Source organism: Nicotiana sylvestris, chromosome 12 (assembly GCF_000393655.2).
Source record: "Nicotiana sylvestris chromosome 12, ASM39365v2, whole genome shotgun sequence".
Lineage (NCBI taxonomy): Eukaryota > Viridiplantae > Streptophyta > Magnoliopsida > Solanales > Solanaceae > Nicotiana > Nicotiana sylvestris.
In genome coordinates, this window is record NC_091068.1 from 113,317,129 (window position 1) to 113,332,967 (window position 15,839).

General features: G+C 40.6%; 1 protein-coding gene across 1 annotated transcript; it reads right to left on the minus strand.

The window, feature by feature from the left end:
• Positions 1–13,200: 13,200 nt before the first annotated feature.
• LOC104237965 (uncharacterized) lies at positions 13,201–14,202 on the minus strand. Its single transcript, XM_009792209.1, has one exon. The coding sequence runs from the start codon at positions 14,200–14,202 to the stop codon at positions 13,201–13,203; it is 1,002 nt and encodes a 333-aa protein (XP_009790511.1).
• Between the last annotated feature and the right edge of the window lie 1,637 nt (positions 14,203–15,839).

Here is a 15,839-nt window from a genome sequence, read left to right on the forward strand (position 1 = left end):
AGGGAAAAACAAGTCCATAACTCATATCCTACAATGATGTTCACATAAGGTCTTATTCACTCTTTCCATAACTTCACCAAGTCTCGGACAACCCACAACTCACAAAACCCAACATCTGAAATCTAACACTTGGCATCCTATGCCCCATCAGTCTCTCAGTCATGCTGACCACTAACCGGCTAACTATGGCCACTCTCACATATAAAATGGATAAACGAGGGCATACCTCTCTCCTTAGCAAAAATAGGAGTAATTTACCTCTAACAGGAGTGTTCAACTACGTGTATACTTGTGCAAGTATTCTAACAAGAATTCTAACAACTAGTAACATGAATGGGAGAATGGACTGCACGTACGGTGTTTCCTCACAACTTCCGAGCGATAAAGCTCATACAGGTAAGCAACCCACAATCACAATAATAACGAAATAGGAATGCCTCCACAGGTCATCACAATTCATTACAATCAACCCCTAACATAGCCCACCTTATTCCGCCACGTGTGCAATGGTAATATAATAAGTACCGCCTTATTTCGCCACACGTGCATCATAATGTTCCCACCTTATTCCGCCACATGCGCAACCCACACATAAGCATATAACATATCCCGCCTTATTACGCCGCATGTGCAAAACATCAGTAACAACAATAGCACGGCAAAGACCTCGTGCATCACAGTACCAATAACCGTACGACAGAAACCTCGTGCATCACAGTATCAACAACCGCACGGCAGAAACCTCGTGCATCATAGTCTCAAGTACAGCACAATAAATGACAATATATATAGGAACAAAGCAAGGGAATCAACTCAGGTATTTCCTTCACCAAAAGACGGTACAACTAACTTCCAAGGAATAACCGTAACAGAGAAATACTAAGCACAATAAGAACAACTCAACAAGGAAGAAATAATATGAAACAACGGTTCCATAATACTCAGTTCAACAACAAGGAAATTAACATGAAACGAATAATTACAATTAAGGTAAATGTTACCTAACACAGGATATCTAACTTCTTTCCAATTAAGACCAATTAATTGCACGAGAGATAGAAATAATGTTTTCCAAATAAATACAAGTAGTTAGGAATGATAATGTAACTATAGAAGGGTAAATGTCCACAGTTAAACAGGTAAAAATCAATTTGGCAACGAGAATACACCAAAAGGGCAAATAAATTCCAAGTAAGACATGTAGAGGTGAAACTAACAACAAGGAACTCAATCGTATTAAGAACAACCTCATATTCGGTGATTTCAAGGGTCTAAGAACCTAAAGGGGACAATTTTCCACAAGTAAATCCTAGAACGCACTCATCACCTCGCGTACAAAGAATACAATTAACAAAGAATACTCAAATCCTAAGGGAAAGTCCCCCACACAAGGTTAGGCAAGATACTTACCTCGAACCGGCTAAAATCAACTAGCAACCGCGTTCTTGCCACGAGTACTCGACTCCAAATGGCCCAAATCTATTCAATTCAATCATACATTGTAAATAACATCTCAAGCAACTGATTCTACTATTTAATTCAAAGCTAAAGCGCGAAATTAGGTAAAATGACCAAAAATCCCTCAGGCCAACGTCTCGGAACCGGATGAATTTAACATTTTCAGAACCCTCGTACTCTCACGAGTCTAGCCATATAGAAATCTCTCAAATAGGAGGTCAAACACACCCTCAAAACTCAATAATTTGGTTTATGATGTTCTACCCATTTTTCATTCAAAATCTGAAATTGAAGGATGAAATTAAGAGGAGATTCATGGAAATTGGTCTAAGTCGAGTGAGAATTACTAACCCAAGTTGCCCAGGTGAAAATCCCTCCAAAAATCACCAAGACCCGAGCTCTAGAAGTCAAAATGTTATAAAATGGTGAAACCCTCGAATTTGGGATTAAATCTGTCTGCCTAGACATTTTGTTCTATGCGATCGCAAGAGAAGGAATGCGATCGCATAGAGTAAAATTGGAAGGCCAGAAAAAGAAAGCCTATGCGAACGCATATGGGGTCATGCGATCGCAGAAGAGGAGGGAACATAACTATGCGATCGCGAATAAGGCTATGCGATCACATAGAAGGAATTAGAACCCCTCTAGAATACACTATGCGATCGCGGAGGTGATGATGCAATCGCATAGAAGGAATTGATGCTGCCCAAACTTTGTGCTATGCGATCGCGGGACAAGCAATGCGATCACATAGAAAGAAATACCAGATAGCAGAACAACAGTTCAAAAAGGAGGAAAAAGGATCCGTAGCCCATCCGAGGCCCCCGGGACACCGTCTAATTACACACACAAGTCATATAACCTAACACGGACTCGCTTGAAGTTCCAAATCACATAACACAACATCGAAACGACGAATCAAACCAAAAATCAACCTTAAGAACTTCCAAATCTTCAAATGACGAATCTCATGCCGAAACCTATCAATTCAACTCGGAATGACGCCAAATTTTGCAGACAAGTCCAAAATAACATAACGGAGCTGCTCCAACTCTCGGAATCACATTCCGACCCCAATATCCCAAAAGTCAACTGTGAGTCAAACTTCTTCATTTTCCAACTTCAACTTTCGCTGAAATACCTCAATTCACTCTACGGACCTCCAAATCTGAATCCGGATGCGCGCCTAAGTCCAAAATCACCATACGAAGCTGTTGAGATCATCCACGACCCATTCCGAGGTCGTTTACCCAAAAGTCCAATTCCGGTCAACTTTTCATCGTTCCAACTTCCAAAACAAGGGTTCTTCTCTAAATTTGACTCTAAACCATCCGAAGGCCGAATTCCACCATGCACGCAAGTCGATACTCATAATATGAAGCTGTTCCAGACCTTATGCCGCTAAACGGAGCTTAATTTCTCAAAACGACCGGTCGGGTCGTTACATCCTCCCCCTCTTAAAACCAACATTCGTCCTCGAACGTGCTAAGATTCACCTCAAAGTCCTTAAGTCACTGAGTTCGCACTTCCAACATACACCCGCAGGTGATCCCATGTCACCCCAATCCACTTAAGCGTGATGACACCACCTCAACTGAAATTTAGCCTTTCTAGCAATACCAATAAGCCTTCAAGCCAGAATTTTTCACCTTCCATCCGTTTCCAAAAGACCCGATTCTAATCCATATCCGGTATTAGTCTCAACCAGCTATTTCAATACAAGCCAACACACACAGGGTACAACCACACAACATGACACACCATACATATGTCCACAATAACATTTCTGATAGCAATACTTGCCTGGGATCGAATCCGTACCTGCCATAAGCCTCATATTCAATAGGAAACTCCTTTCAAACCTCCACAACACCGGCGATGATACAATAACCACGAAAACCACATAACAAAACACCCGAATGACCAATCTCAGCCAACACCAACGGGTACACACTCCACAAACTAGAACTCAAGAAGCATAGAACGAAATGAATGAATATGGGAAGGGAAAACACATAAGGGAGCTAACAAACAATTCAAACTAGCACAAATTCTTCTACAACACAAATCTACAAGGACATCTAACAAGAAAGAATGAAAGCATATAAAGGACTCACAAGGATCTTGTACTGATATAACTCTCACCGCAGTACACAGTCCGGTCCCAATATATCAAATCACCTGAAATCATGAGGGTCCCGCCCTCAACACTGAATCATAAGTAGGGCACACATCAATCCATCTAGAGACTCTCACTAAATCAATTCCGTCTACAATTTACAACACAGACTGGCTCCCACACCGGTGGAGCATAGAAATCACAGCTCGTAACCAGGAATACTCAGAAGTCACATCAAACCTACCAAAACAGACAACCGGAATTTACTACTAGCCTCATAACTCTCGACAACAACTAGAACAGATCATAGACACGTCTATCACTCATAAAACCTCCCAATAGTATAATCACATAGACAGAGTGTAAATCATGAAGTGCTCCCTTAAATGGAACATCAAACATGGAAACTCGCCCCGATAAGCAGAACTGTGATAAACTACAGATAGTGCCCTCTATAACAAACTGAACTCGTAGCTGAATAACATTAGTTGGCGCACTGGCCTCAAACCTACTATATGAAACACATCAACGAGTCGGGCCTCCCTCTCTTAGGCACCCTCTACCTGCCTGAATACCTCGCTGCGACACATCGGTCCGAAGTCTGGGACAATCTCTCACCATGTGGATAGTATCTCCACACTCAAAGCACCCTCTCTACTGATGAGGCGGTGGGAACTATGCGGTACGGGTACTCTGAGACCCATGAACACCTGAATCACCATGCATAGTCTGAAGCGCGAACTGAACTGGCTGACCTGCAAAACCTCTACCATGACACACCCTGCCTCCAAAATAAGGACCAGTATATCTCATCGGTCTACGAGGCCTCCTCGCCTCCTCAAGCTCCCTCTCTTGATCTCTTCTGCTCTCTCTCTCATGACCCTGCCTGTCCTCTCTCTCTAGCATGCATACCCTCTATCCTCCTAGCAATGTTCACCACCTGTTGATATGGAATATCCATCTCTAACTCACGAGCCATACTGGACCTAATGCTGGGAATAAGCCCCTCAATGAACCGGCGAACCTTCTCGCGAACAATAGAAACCAAGGCTGAGGCATGTCTAGCCAAACTGGTGTAACGGACAGCATACTCCGAGACGGTCATAACACCCTGACGCAAATGCTCAAACTCCACGCGCCATACATCCCTGAGGCTCTAAGGAACAAACTCTCGCAGAAACATATATGAAAATTGGGTCCAAGTCAGTGAAGTTGCCTCGCCTGGGCTGTCTAACTCATAGGTGCTCCACCAATCATAGGCGGCTCCTCGAAACTGGGAAGTAGTGAAAAAAACCCCGCTCGATCCAGAGATACGCATAGTACGGAGAATGCGGTCACACTCATCAAGAAACCCCAAGGCATCGTCTGATGCTAACCCACTGAATACCGGAGGATCATACTTCTTGAACCTCTCAAGTCTCCTCTGCTCCTGCTCAGAAGCCGCTGCCATGCCCTCGGGCTGAACTGGTGCTGCAGGCGGCACAGGAATAATCTCAGGGACCTGCTCAACATGTGCTCGCTGCTCAGGGGTGCGGGCAACGGGAGTCTGTGCTCCTTCCCCGGTCTAGGATGTGGCTGCAGCAAGGCGAAGCAATCCTGCCTGAGCCAAAGTGGTGTACATACTCATGAACTGTGCCAAAGTCTCCTGAAGGGCTGGAGTAGCAGTAGCTGTAGGCGTGTCAGATGCCTGGACTCCGACTGGATCTGCTGGTGGTACCTCGGCGGCCGCTCGCGCAGGTGCTCTCGCTGCACCACGTGCGCGTCCTCGAACTCTACCCCGGCCCCGACCTTTGACGACTGCAGCAAGGGGCGCGGGTGCCTGATCACCTCGAGTAGTACGTGTCCTCACCATCTATGAGAGAGTAGAAGATAGAGGTTTAGGATTGTGGATGTCAAAAATCTCGCACGACAGGGAAATCAAATGAAGTGGAATTTTCCTAACGGTTACATAGCCTCTCACAGATAAGTACAGATGTCTCCGTACTGATCCGCGAGACTCTAATAAACCGTCTTGCATCTGTGACTCCTATGAACCTAGAGCTCTGATACTAACTTGTCACGACCCCAGTTCACCCTCCATGAACATGTCGTGACGGCACCTCGTCCCTACGACTAGGTAAGCCTAACAATGCGGAATATAAACCAAATTGCGGAAGAAATAATTAAAACAGAACTAGTAAAATAGATCAGTGTTTAAGGTGCCGCCTGGCACATACAATAACAACTCTCAAACTAACAAAAATTCCCAAAACCCAGAATCTCACAAATCACAAGCTAAGGGATGCATAAGAGGCTCTGACTCAAGAATGTCTATACAAGGAGAAATACTGAAAGAAACTATACTTATTACAGAAAGATGGAAAGGGACTCCTCGGTCTGCGGACGTAGAAGATATACCTCGAAGTCTCTACCGATACACCTCCTTCCAAGGCTGACAGAACTGAGTGGGGGTACCTGTATCTGCACAACAAAAATATGTAGAAGAGTAGCATGAGCACATCACGGCGGTGCCCAGTAAGAATAAAGATTAACCTCGGTGGAGTAGTGACGAGGAACAGTCGAGACACCTACCGGTCAATAAGCAGTATAATCATAGGAATAAAGGAAATGATATAATAATATGTAATGACTGCACGAAATAACCAATAATGCTACAATTCACAATAAGGGAAGGGAACAACAAGTAACAACGAGAAAATAATAAATGACGATGCATAACGACGACAATCACAATCCAAATCCTAAGGTCACAACACCACAAGGGAAAAACAAGTCCATAACTCATATCCTACAATGATGTTCACATAAGGTCTTATTCACTCTTTCCATAACTTCACCAAGTCTCGGACAACCCACAACTCACAAAACCCAACATCTGAAATCTAACACTTGGCATCCTATGCCCCATCAGTCTCTCAGTCATGCTGACCACTAACCGGCTAATTATGGCCACTCTCACATATAAAATGGATAAACGAGGGCATACCTCCCTCCTTAGCAAAAATAGGAGTAATTTACCTCTAACGAGAGTGTTCAACTACGTGTATGCTTGTGCAAGTGTTCTAACAAGAATTCTAACAACTAGTAACATCAATGGGAGAATGGACCGCACGTACGATGTTTCCTCACAACTTCCGAGCGATAAAGCTCATACAGGTAAGCAACCCACAATCACAATAATAACGAAATAGGAATGCCTCCACAGGTCATCACAATTCATTACAATCAACCCCTGACATAGCCCACCTTATTCCGCCACGTGTGCAATGATAATATAATAAGTACCGCCTTATTTCGCCACACGTGCATCACAGTGTTCCCACCTTATTCCGCCACATGCGCAACCCACACATAAGCATATAACATATCCCGTCTTATTACGCCGCATGTGCAAAACATCAGTAACAACAATAGCACGGTAAAGACCTCGTGCATCATAGTACTAATAACCACACGACAGAAACCTCGTGTATCACAGTATCAACAACCGCACGGCAGAAACCTCGTGTATCACAGTCTCAAGTACAACACAATAAATGACAATATATACAGGAACAAATCAAGGGAATCAACTCAGGTATTTCCTTCACCAAAAGACGGTACAACTAACTTCCAAGGAATAACCGTAACAGAGAAATACTAAGCACAATAAGAACAACTCAACAAGGAAGAAATAATACGAAACATCGGTTCCATAATACTCAGTTCAACAACAAGGAAATTAATATGAAACGAATAATTACAATTTAGGAAAATGTTACTTAAACACAGGATATCTAACTTCTTTCCAATTAAGACCAATTAATTGCACGAGAGATAGAAATAATGTTTTCCAAATAAATACAAGTAGTTAGGAATGATAATGTGATTATAGAAGGGTAAATGTCCACAGTTAAATAGGTAAAAATCAATTTGGCAACGAGAATACACCAAAAGGGCAAATAAATTCCAAGTAAGACATGTAGAGGTGAAACTAACAACAGGGAACTCAATCGTATTAAGAACAACCTCATATTCGGTGATTTCAAGGGTCTAAGAACCTAAAGGGGACAATTTGCCACAAGTAAATTCTAGCACGCACTCGTCACCTCGCGTACAAGGAATACAATTAACAAAAAAGACTCAAATCCTAAGGGAAAGTCCCCCACACAAGGTTAGGCAAGATACTTACCTCGAACCGGCTAAAATCAACTAGCAACCGCGTTCTTGCCATGATTACTCGACTCCAAATAGCCCAAATCTATTCAATTCAATCACACATTGTAAATAACATCTCAAGCAACTAATTCTACTATTTAATTCAAAGCTAAAGCGCGAAATTAGGTAAAATGACCAAAAATCCCCTTAGGCCAATATCTCGGAACCGGATGAATTTAACATTTTCAGAACCCTGGTACTCTCACGAGTCTAACCATATAGAAATCTCTCAAATAGGAGGTCAAACACACCCTCAAAACTCAATAATTCGGTCTATGAAGTTCTAACCATTTTTCATTCAAAATCTGAAATTGAAGGATGAAATTAAGAGGAGATTCATGGAAATTGGTCTAAGTCGAGTGAGAATTACTTACCCAAGTTTCCCAGGTGAAAATCCCTCCAAAAATCACCAAGACCCGAGCTCTAGAAGTCAAAATATGATAAAATGGTGAAACCCTCGAATTTGGGATTAAATCTGTCTGCCCAGACATTTTGTTCTATGCGATCGCAAGAGAAGGAATGCGATCGCATAGAGTAAAATTGGAAGGCCAGAAAAAGAAAGCCTATGCGAACGCATATGGGGTCATGCGATCACAGAAGAGGAGGGAACATAACTATGCGATCGCGAACAAGGCTATGCGATCGCATAAAAGGAATTAGAACCAGTCTGGAATACACTATGCAATCACGGAGGTGATGATGCAATCGCATAGAAGGAATTGATGCTGCCCAAACTTTGTGCTATGCGATCGCGGGACAAGCAATGCGATCGCATAGAAGGAAATACCAGATAGCAGATTAATTGTTCAAAAAGGCGGAAAAAGGATCCGTAGCCCATCCGAAGCCCACCCGAGGCCCCCGGGACACCGTCTAATTACACACACAAGTCATATAACCTAACACGGACTCGTCCGAAGTTCTAAATCACATAACACAACATCGAAACGACGAATCAAACCAAAAATCAAGCTTAAGAACTTCCAAATCTTTAAATGACGAATCTCATGCCGAAACCTATCAATTCAACTCGGAATGACGCCAAATTTTGCAGACAAGTCCAAAATAATATAACGGAGCTGCTCCAACTCTCGGAATCGCATTTCGACCCCGATATCCCAAAAGTCAATTGTGAGTCAAACTTTTTCATTTTCCAACTTCAACTTTCGCCGAAATACCTCAATTCACTCTACGGACCTCCAAATCTGAATACGGACGCGCGCCTAAGTCCAAAATCACCATACGAAGCTGTTGAGATCATCCACGACCCATTCCGGGGTCGTTTACCTAAAAGTCCAATTCCGGTCAACTTTTCACTGTTCTAACTTCCTAAACAAGGTTTCTTCTCTAAATTTGACTCTAAACCATCCGAAGGCCGAATTCCACCATGCACGCAAGTCGATACTCATAATATGAAGTTGTTCCAAACCTTATGCCGCTGAACAGAGCTTAATTTCTCAAAACGACTGATCGAGTCGTTACATCTTTGCTTATATAGTCACATACAATGATACAAATACATTGTATTCTATACAAATTCACTCAAACACATTGTATTTATATAAAAAAATTCTTGTATTTATGAAGATATTCGAGAGAAGGTAGGCGTGGACCCCATGGAGGACAAGATGCGTGAAGCAGGACTCAGATGATTCGGGCACATTCAGAGGAGGAACATTGATGCACCGGTGAGGAGGTGTGAGCGAGGGCGACCTAAGAAGTATTGAGGAGAGGTGATCAGTTCGGACATGTCGCGACTTAGGATTATTGAGGACATGACCCTTGACAGGGAATTGTGGAGGTCGAGCATTAAGGTTGTAGGTTAGGGGGAAGCTGTCAATATTTCTACGGCGCACCAGAGTGAGACTAGCCAGTTAGGAGTTAGTTTTAGAATGTTAGTGGGCATCTACTGATGCAGGGCTTTATCTGTTGGTTATTATTATACTTTCCATCTATTTTCTATTTCTTATATTACTGTTATTTTATTATGATTTTATTGATGGTACTAATATATCGTCTCTTGTTGCTTTCTTGAGCCGAGGGTCTCCTAGAAATAGCCTCTCTACCTCTCGGGGTAGGGGTAAGGTTTGAATATATATAACCCTCCCCAGACCCCACTTGTGGGATTATACTGAGACGTTGTTGTTGTTGTTGTCCTGTATTTATGTTTTGAAGATCTGTAATTTTTTTAATACAACTGAATACGCCTGTATTCATACATATTGTACATATAATATGCATGAATACATGATATAAACATTGAAATACATTGAATATAAACATTAAAATAGAACGTAATATAAACAGTGAATATATTTAATTTTAAAATTAATATAGTGAAATACAATAAAATACACTGAATACAAATATAAATACAGTGAATACAACCAATGAAATATATTGAATACAACAGTAATAACATGTATTAAGAATAGCTAAAATACTGTTAATACAAATACATTTGAATACGCTGAATATAAAATAATGAATACAATAAATACAAACATTGAATCTAATGAATGAAACGGTAACAAAAATTGAAATATACTAAATACAAAAGTTAAATACAACAGTTATATACAACTGAAAAATCATTCTAATTAATTGGGTTGATAATGAGGTATATTAGAATTGATTTTGTTGAATTATACTAGGAGTGTATCATGCTAATTGATATTATTTTTGTTATTAGACAGCTAGACATACCTATTTTAAGGTGATTGTCGTTACTGTATTCCTGAATACATAACACAAATACATGTGAATACATGCACATACAACTAGACTGCCTTAATTTTAGGCATTTTTACTGCTGTATTCATGAAAACAGTAGCGCGAATACAGCGAATACACTACCGTAACAACTGAATAGTAGCTATATGAAGTAATTATGTATATGATAGCTATAAAAAGTTAATAGTCACTAAAGAATAGTGATTTTTGAAATTTCCTCTTAAATTTTAATTATTCTATAGTTGGCCTACAAGTTTTATCTCTTTTTTTTGTCACTAACTTATTTTATTAATCACCAAGTAGTAAGTACAAAACTTTAGCATAACTAACATAGCTTGCTATCTATCCATTTATATTGAATACTCAACTACCTAGAAATATAATCTATACACAAACGACTTATTTCTAGGAGTGACTCTAACACTAACAACAAAAGCTCTCTCTTTTGTAATCTGCTCCCAAACTCTGCTTTTTTGTTCAAATATACGCATGTTTCTCTCCATCCAAATGTGATAAGAAACTTCTGCATAAACCATTCTAATGACCTGAGCATGTTGGGTTTTCCCTTTGGCACATATCACTGACCATTGGCTGAATTGTTGCCAGTTGTTATACCTCTAAAATTGCTTCTTCATCCAATTGCACATTTTGATCCATACTTTTTGAGTAAATTCACACTGCCGAAACATATGGTCTCTTGTTTCCACTGCTTTCTGCACAATACACATTGTGTGTCAACATTGATCTTCTAGTTAGCTATCCTGTCACTAGTCATCAATCTCCCATGCATCATCAGCCACATTATGAATTTTGCCTTTGGTCTTGCTGCATTATTGAATATTAATGTTTTCCATTCCACCCTGCTATAGTCACCAAGTAGATATAGGTATATTTGTCTGATCAGGCTTCTGTTGTGAGTTTGCATAAACTGTCTAGTTTCCAGAATTTCATGTGCCTCTATCACTTTTCTAACCATCCAACAGGCTTGCTGGGGTGTTGGCATTGTACTCATATGTTGGTTCTTGATGTAGTAAGTATGAATCCAGCGGATCCACAGCTTATCTTGCTTGTGAGCTAAATCCCAGTAGTGTTTGGCAATGGCTGCTTTGTTCCATAGCTTCAGGTTAACAATATTTAGTCCACCTCCTGCCTTTGGCAAGCATACTTTATCCCAAGCAAGAAACCAGACCAAATATAAGATCTGCATAGCCCCTCTACAATCTTGGTCACTTTTGTTGGAAGAATGAATAATTGTGCCCAGAAAGCCTGAATTCCAAACAAAACACTTTGGACTAACTGGACTCTTCCTGCATAAGATAGAGTCTTAGCAATCCAAGAAGTAATCCTTGTAGTCATTTTGTCAATAAGTGGTTGCCACTGCATTATACTTAGTTTCTTTGTAGATAGAGGTACCCTTAAATATTTAAAAGGAATTTCACCATTTGAGATCCCCAAGTAGCTACAAAATTTGTTGTTTATCTACCAAAGAAACCCCTCCAAAGTAAGCTTCACTCTTACTAAGGTTTGCTTGTAGACCTGAACCCTGAGTGAATTGATAGAATTTTTGCTGCATCACTTGTACTGTCTTTAGATCACCTCTGGCAAATAGTAATAAATCATATGCAAAATTCAGGCAAGTGATCCCAAGCTTTGGACATCTAGGGTGATACTTAAAGTCCCTCTCCTGCTTCAGACTAGCCAAGTTCCTACTCAGATACTCCATTGCTATGGCAAACAAAAATGGAGACATGAGATCTCCCTGCCTCAATCCTTTAGCAGCATTAAAGGGCTTAGTTGATTCCCCATTACCTACAATAGAGTAGTTAATTGTCTGAACACATTCCATAACCCAAGATATGAATAGTTGAGGGAATCCTAGTTCTTCCATAACTTACTTCATATAAGGCCACTCCACAGAATCATAGGCTTTCTGGAGATCTATCTTTATCATGCACCTAGGAGATATATTCTTCCTAGTATAAGCCTTCACCAGTTCATGAGCCAAAAGGATATTGTCTGCTAGCTTTCTCCCAGGTATAAACCCTGCTTATGCTTCATTAATAATTGTTCTAATGATGCCTTGCATTCTTGCTTCTAGAACCTTGGATATCATTTTGTAGAGGACAGTGCAACATGCTATAGGTCTGAACTCCTTCACAGTTTTAGGCTTAGACACCTTAGGGACCAAGGTTATGGCTGTGCAATTTATAGCTCTGTATAGATTCCCAATGCTAAAAAACTCCATAATAGCTGCAGTGACTTCATCTTTAATAACATGCCATGCTTTTTATGAAGAAATATACATTATAACCATCCACACCAGGGGCCTTGTCATTGTCAATATAGCATAATCCTTCATAGATCTCTTCTGGAGTCACCTCTCTGCATAACTCAATCCTTTGTTGTTGATTAATTTTAGTTCCCATACACATAACCCTTTTGTCTATAGCAGGGCATGAATGGGCAGCAGTACCCATTAGTGATTTATAAAATTCTACTATCTCCCTTTGGATGCTTTCTGAATCAGTAATCCTGCTGCCAGTGCTGGAATGCAACTCCACTATTTGCTTCCTTTGGCTCCTCTCTTTCATCATAGCTGAGAAATATTTAGTATTAGAGTCACCTAGTTGTATCCATTTTGTTCTGGATTTTTGTTACAGAGCTCCCTCTTCTATCAGATCCAATTTTTCCTAATTCTAAATCAATTCCTTTTCTTGCAGTAACAGCTCAGAGGAGCTACTTGTGTCTATACTTTTTTGGCCATGTTCAAGTTCAATTCTGGCTATCTCTATCTTTTGTCTAATGAACTTAAACTCTTCCACATTTAGTTTTCTCAGTACTAGCCTTAGTGCTTTTATTTTCATCCACACATTCTGCATCTTCTGTCTGTGAAAACTTTGCTTCCAAATTTGCTGCACTTCATAATTGAACCTCTCATGCTCAGCCCAGATATTGAAAAATTTGAAAGGGATTTTCCTGCTTCTGTGCTGATCATTGAAGGTTAGTGTCATAGGAGCATGATCAGAAATAAATGGTAGTTCATACACGGTGGATATATGACCCCATTGCATCATCCATTTATAATCACCAAACATCCTATCAATTTTGCTCCATATCCTGTCACCACCACCTTGCTTGTTGGACCACGTATAATAATCACCCTCCCAAGTCAATTCACTAACCTTCAGGTCTTGGATACATTTGCTGAAATCTTGAGTCTCAGCCTTAGTAACTAGATTTCCATGCATTCTATCTTGTAGTTGCAAAACAGCATTAAAATCTCCCCCAATCACCCATGGTATGAATGTCATTTGCTCTATCTCTTTCAAGTTATCCCATAACAGTTTCCTTTGTTCAACTGTATTAAAACTATAAACTATGGACACTGCATATTCATGATCATTTATGATATTTGTGACAACATAATGTAGTACATGCGCCTCTGCTTTAATCACCCTGACTGAGTAATAATTAGTATCCCATAGTAACCGTATTCTTCCATTGATTGCAGCATTATAGTTGTTGAACATCTCCCACCCAGGGGCTATATGATGGCTGACACTTCTAGCATTGTGTTCCTTTACTCTTGTTTCAATGATCCCAGCTAAACTAATGTTTTTATTCTTTGGATAGTTTTTCAGCTCCTTCCTTTTGTGCCACTTATTAATGCCCCTAACATTCCAGATTAACCATCTCATTGATTGAGTTTAGATCCCCCACATCTATCATGGGGTAGGTTAGAGCTTCCACTAGCACCTGTTGTTCCACTTTTCAAACTGCCTCTACTAGCTAAAGGTGTTAACATAGGAAAGTTTTCAAGGCTGAAATTCAATACTTGCTTCTTGCCTTTATCAATTGCTTCAACTCCATAACCCTCTGCATCTCTAGCCAACTGGTGTTGACTTGCTTGTTGTGACTGCTCTGTTGGATACTGCTGAGGCCTTTCCTTGGAAATTTCATTTAACTTTGTCTCTCCAGTTGCCTCTGCTTCTATGTGCCCAGGTTCTGAATTACTTGTAGCATTAGTGACTGGTCCTTTAGTTCTCCATTCATAAGTGACTTTCTTTGGTTGAACCTCCTTTTGCTCTTTAGGCTCTTGGTGAGTAGAACAGACATGGCCAATAGCTTGGCATTTGTCACAATACATTGGTTTTGTCACGACCCCAAACTGGCCTAGTCGTAATGACGCCCTCGTGAAGACAAGGCCAGCCGACACAACACCCAGATTAACTCTTTAATCATTAAGAGTCATTTTAAGCCTTTAATTAAACAATATTTCATAATGTAAGTCTGAATGAATAGTGTGGAAATAACATACAAGCCCGACATCGGAGTGTCACTAGCCATGAGCATCTACCAAGGTTTGAATACAGCAAAATCAGTCAAAATGTACTAAGTACAGAAATGAAAATGAGAGGAAGGAAGCAGTGTTGCGAACGTCGTGCAACCACCTTGCTAACTCTGATGACTCCGCGTTTGAGCAACCAACACCCGCTATCGGGTTCCGAAATACCTGAATCTGCACACGAGGTGCAGAGAGTAATGTGAGTACTCCAACCCAGTAAGTAATAAGAGTAAATAAAGACTGAGCAGTAGGAAATGATGAATCCACAGTTATGATAAACTCAATAAGCACAACAGTCTTTCAAATCAGAATACGAGTCAATCGTCTCATTTAAAATCCAGCTTTTGGTAAAAATTATTAAAATACCTTCCAGCAGTTTCAATAGGGGTACAATACCATTTATAATAAAAGAGATGAAAACCATAATCGGCCCCTCGGGCAAAACATAGTTCGTAAACGGCCCCTCGGGCAAACCAGGTGTCATAAATACTTTATAGCAAGAAAATCCCAGTGAAAATAACAGAAGGCGAATCAGTGATTAAGTTCTGAACATCTCATAGACCCGAGCTTAAATGAAAGTTGTTTTAAAAAAAATATTTATTCAACGTTTCGACAGAGGCTTAGTATAAAGATGAGTGAAAGCAGTCAATATATCAACATATTCGATAGAAACTTACTTAAAGAGGAGTAAAATCAATAAGTTCATAAATAGGCCCCTCAGGCAAAGCATCACTCATGTGCATGTATACATCTATTGCCCCTCGAGCTAGTCTCTCAGTCACTCGTGACTCAACTCTTACTAAATCAGCGCTCACGCTCAGCACTCACGCTCAATAGGTACCATATAGTAACCGCTGTAGCACGCAACCCGATCCATATATCGCTGCGGTGTGCAGCCTGATCCATATATCTCGTCGACGGCGCTCACTGGGGGTGTGCAGACTCCGGAGGGGATCCTACAGCCCAAGCTCTATATCGCTACGGCATGTA

What these genes read in the sequence shown, in the direction of transcription:
- LOC104237965 (XM_009792209.1), bottom strand. Translation starts at nt 14,202, where the DNA reads ATGAGATGGTTAATCTGGAATGTTAGGGGCATTAATAAGTGGCACAAA.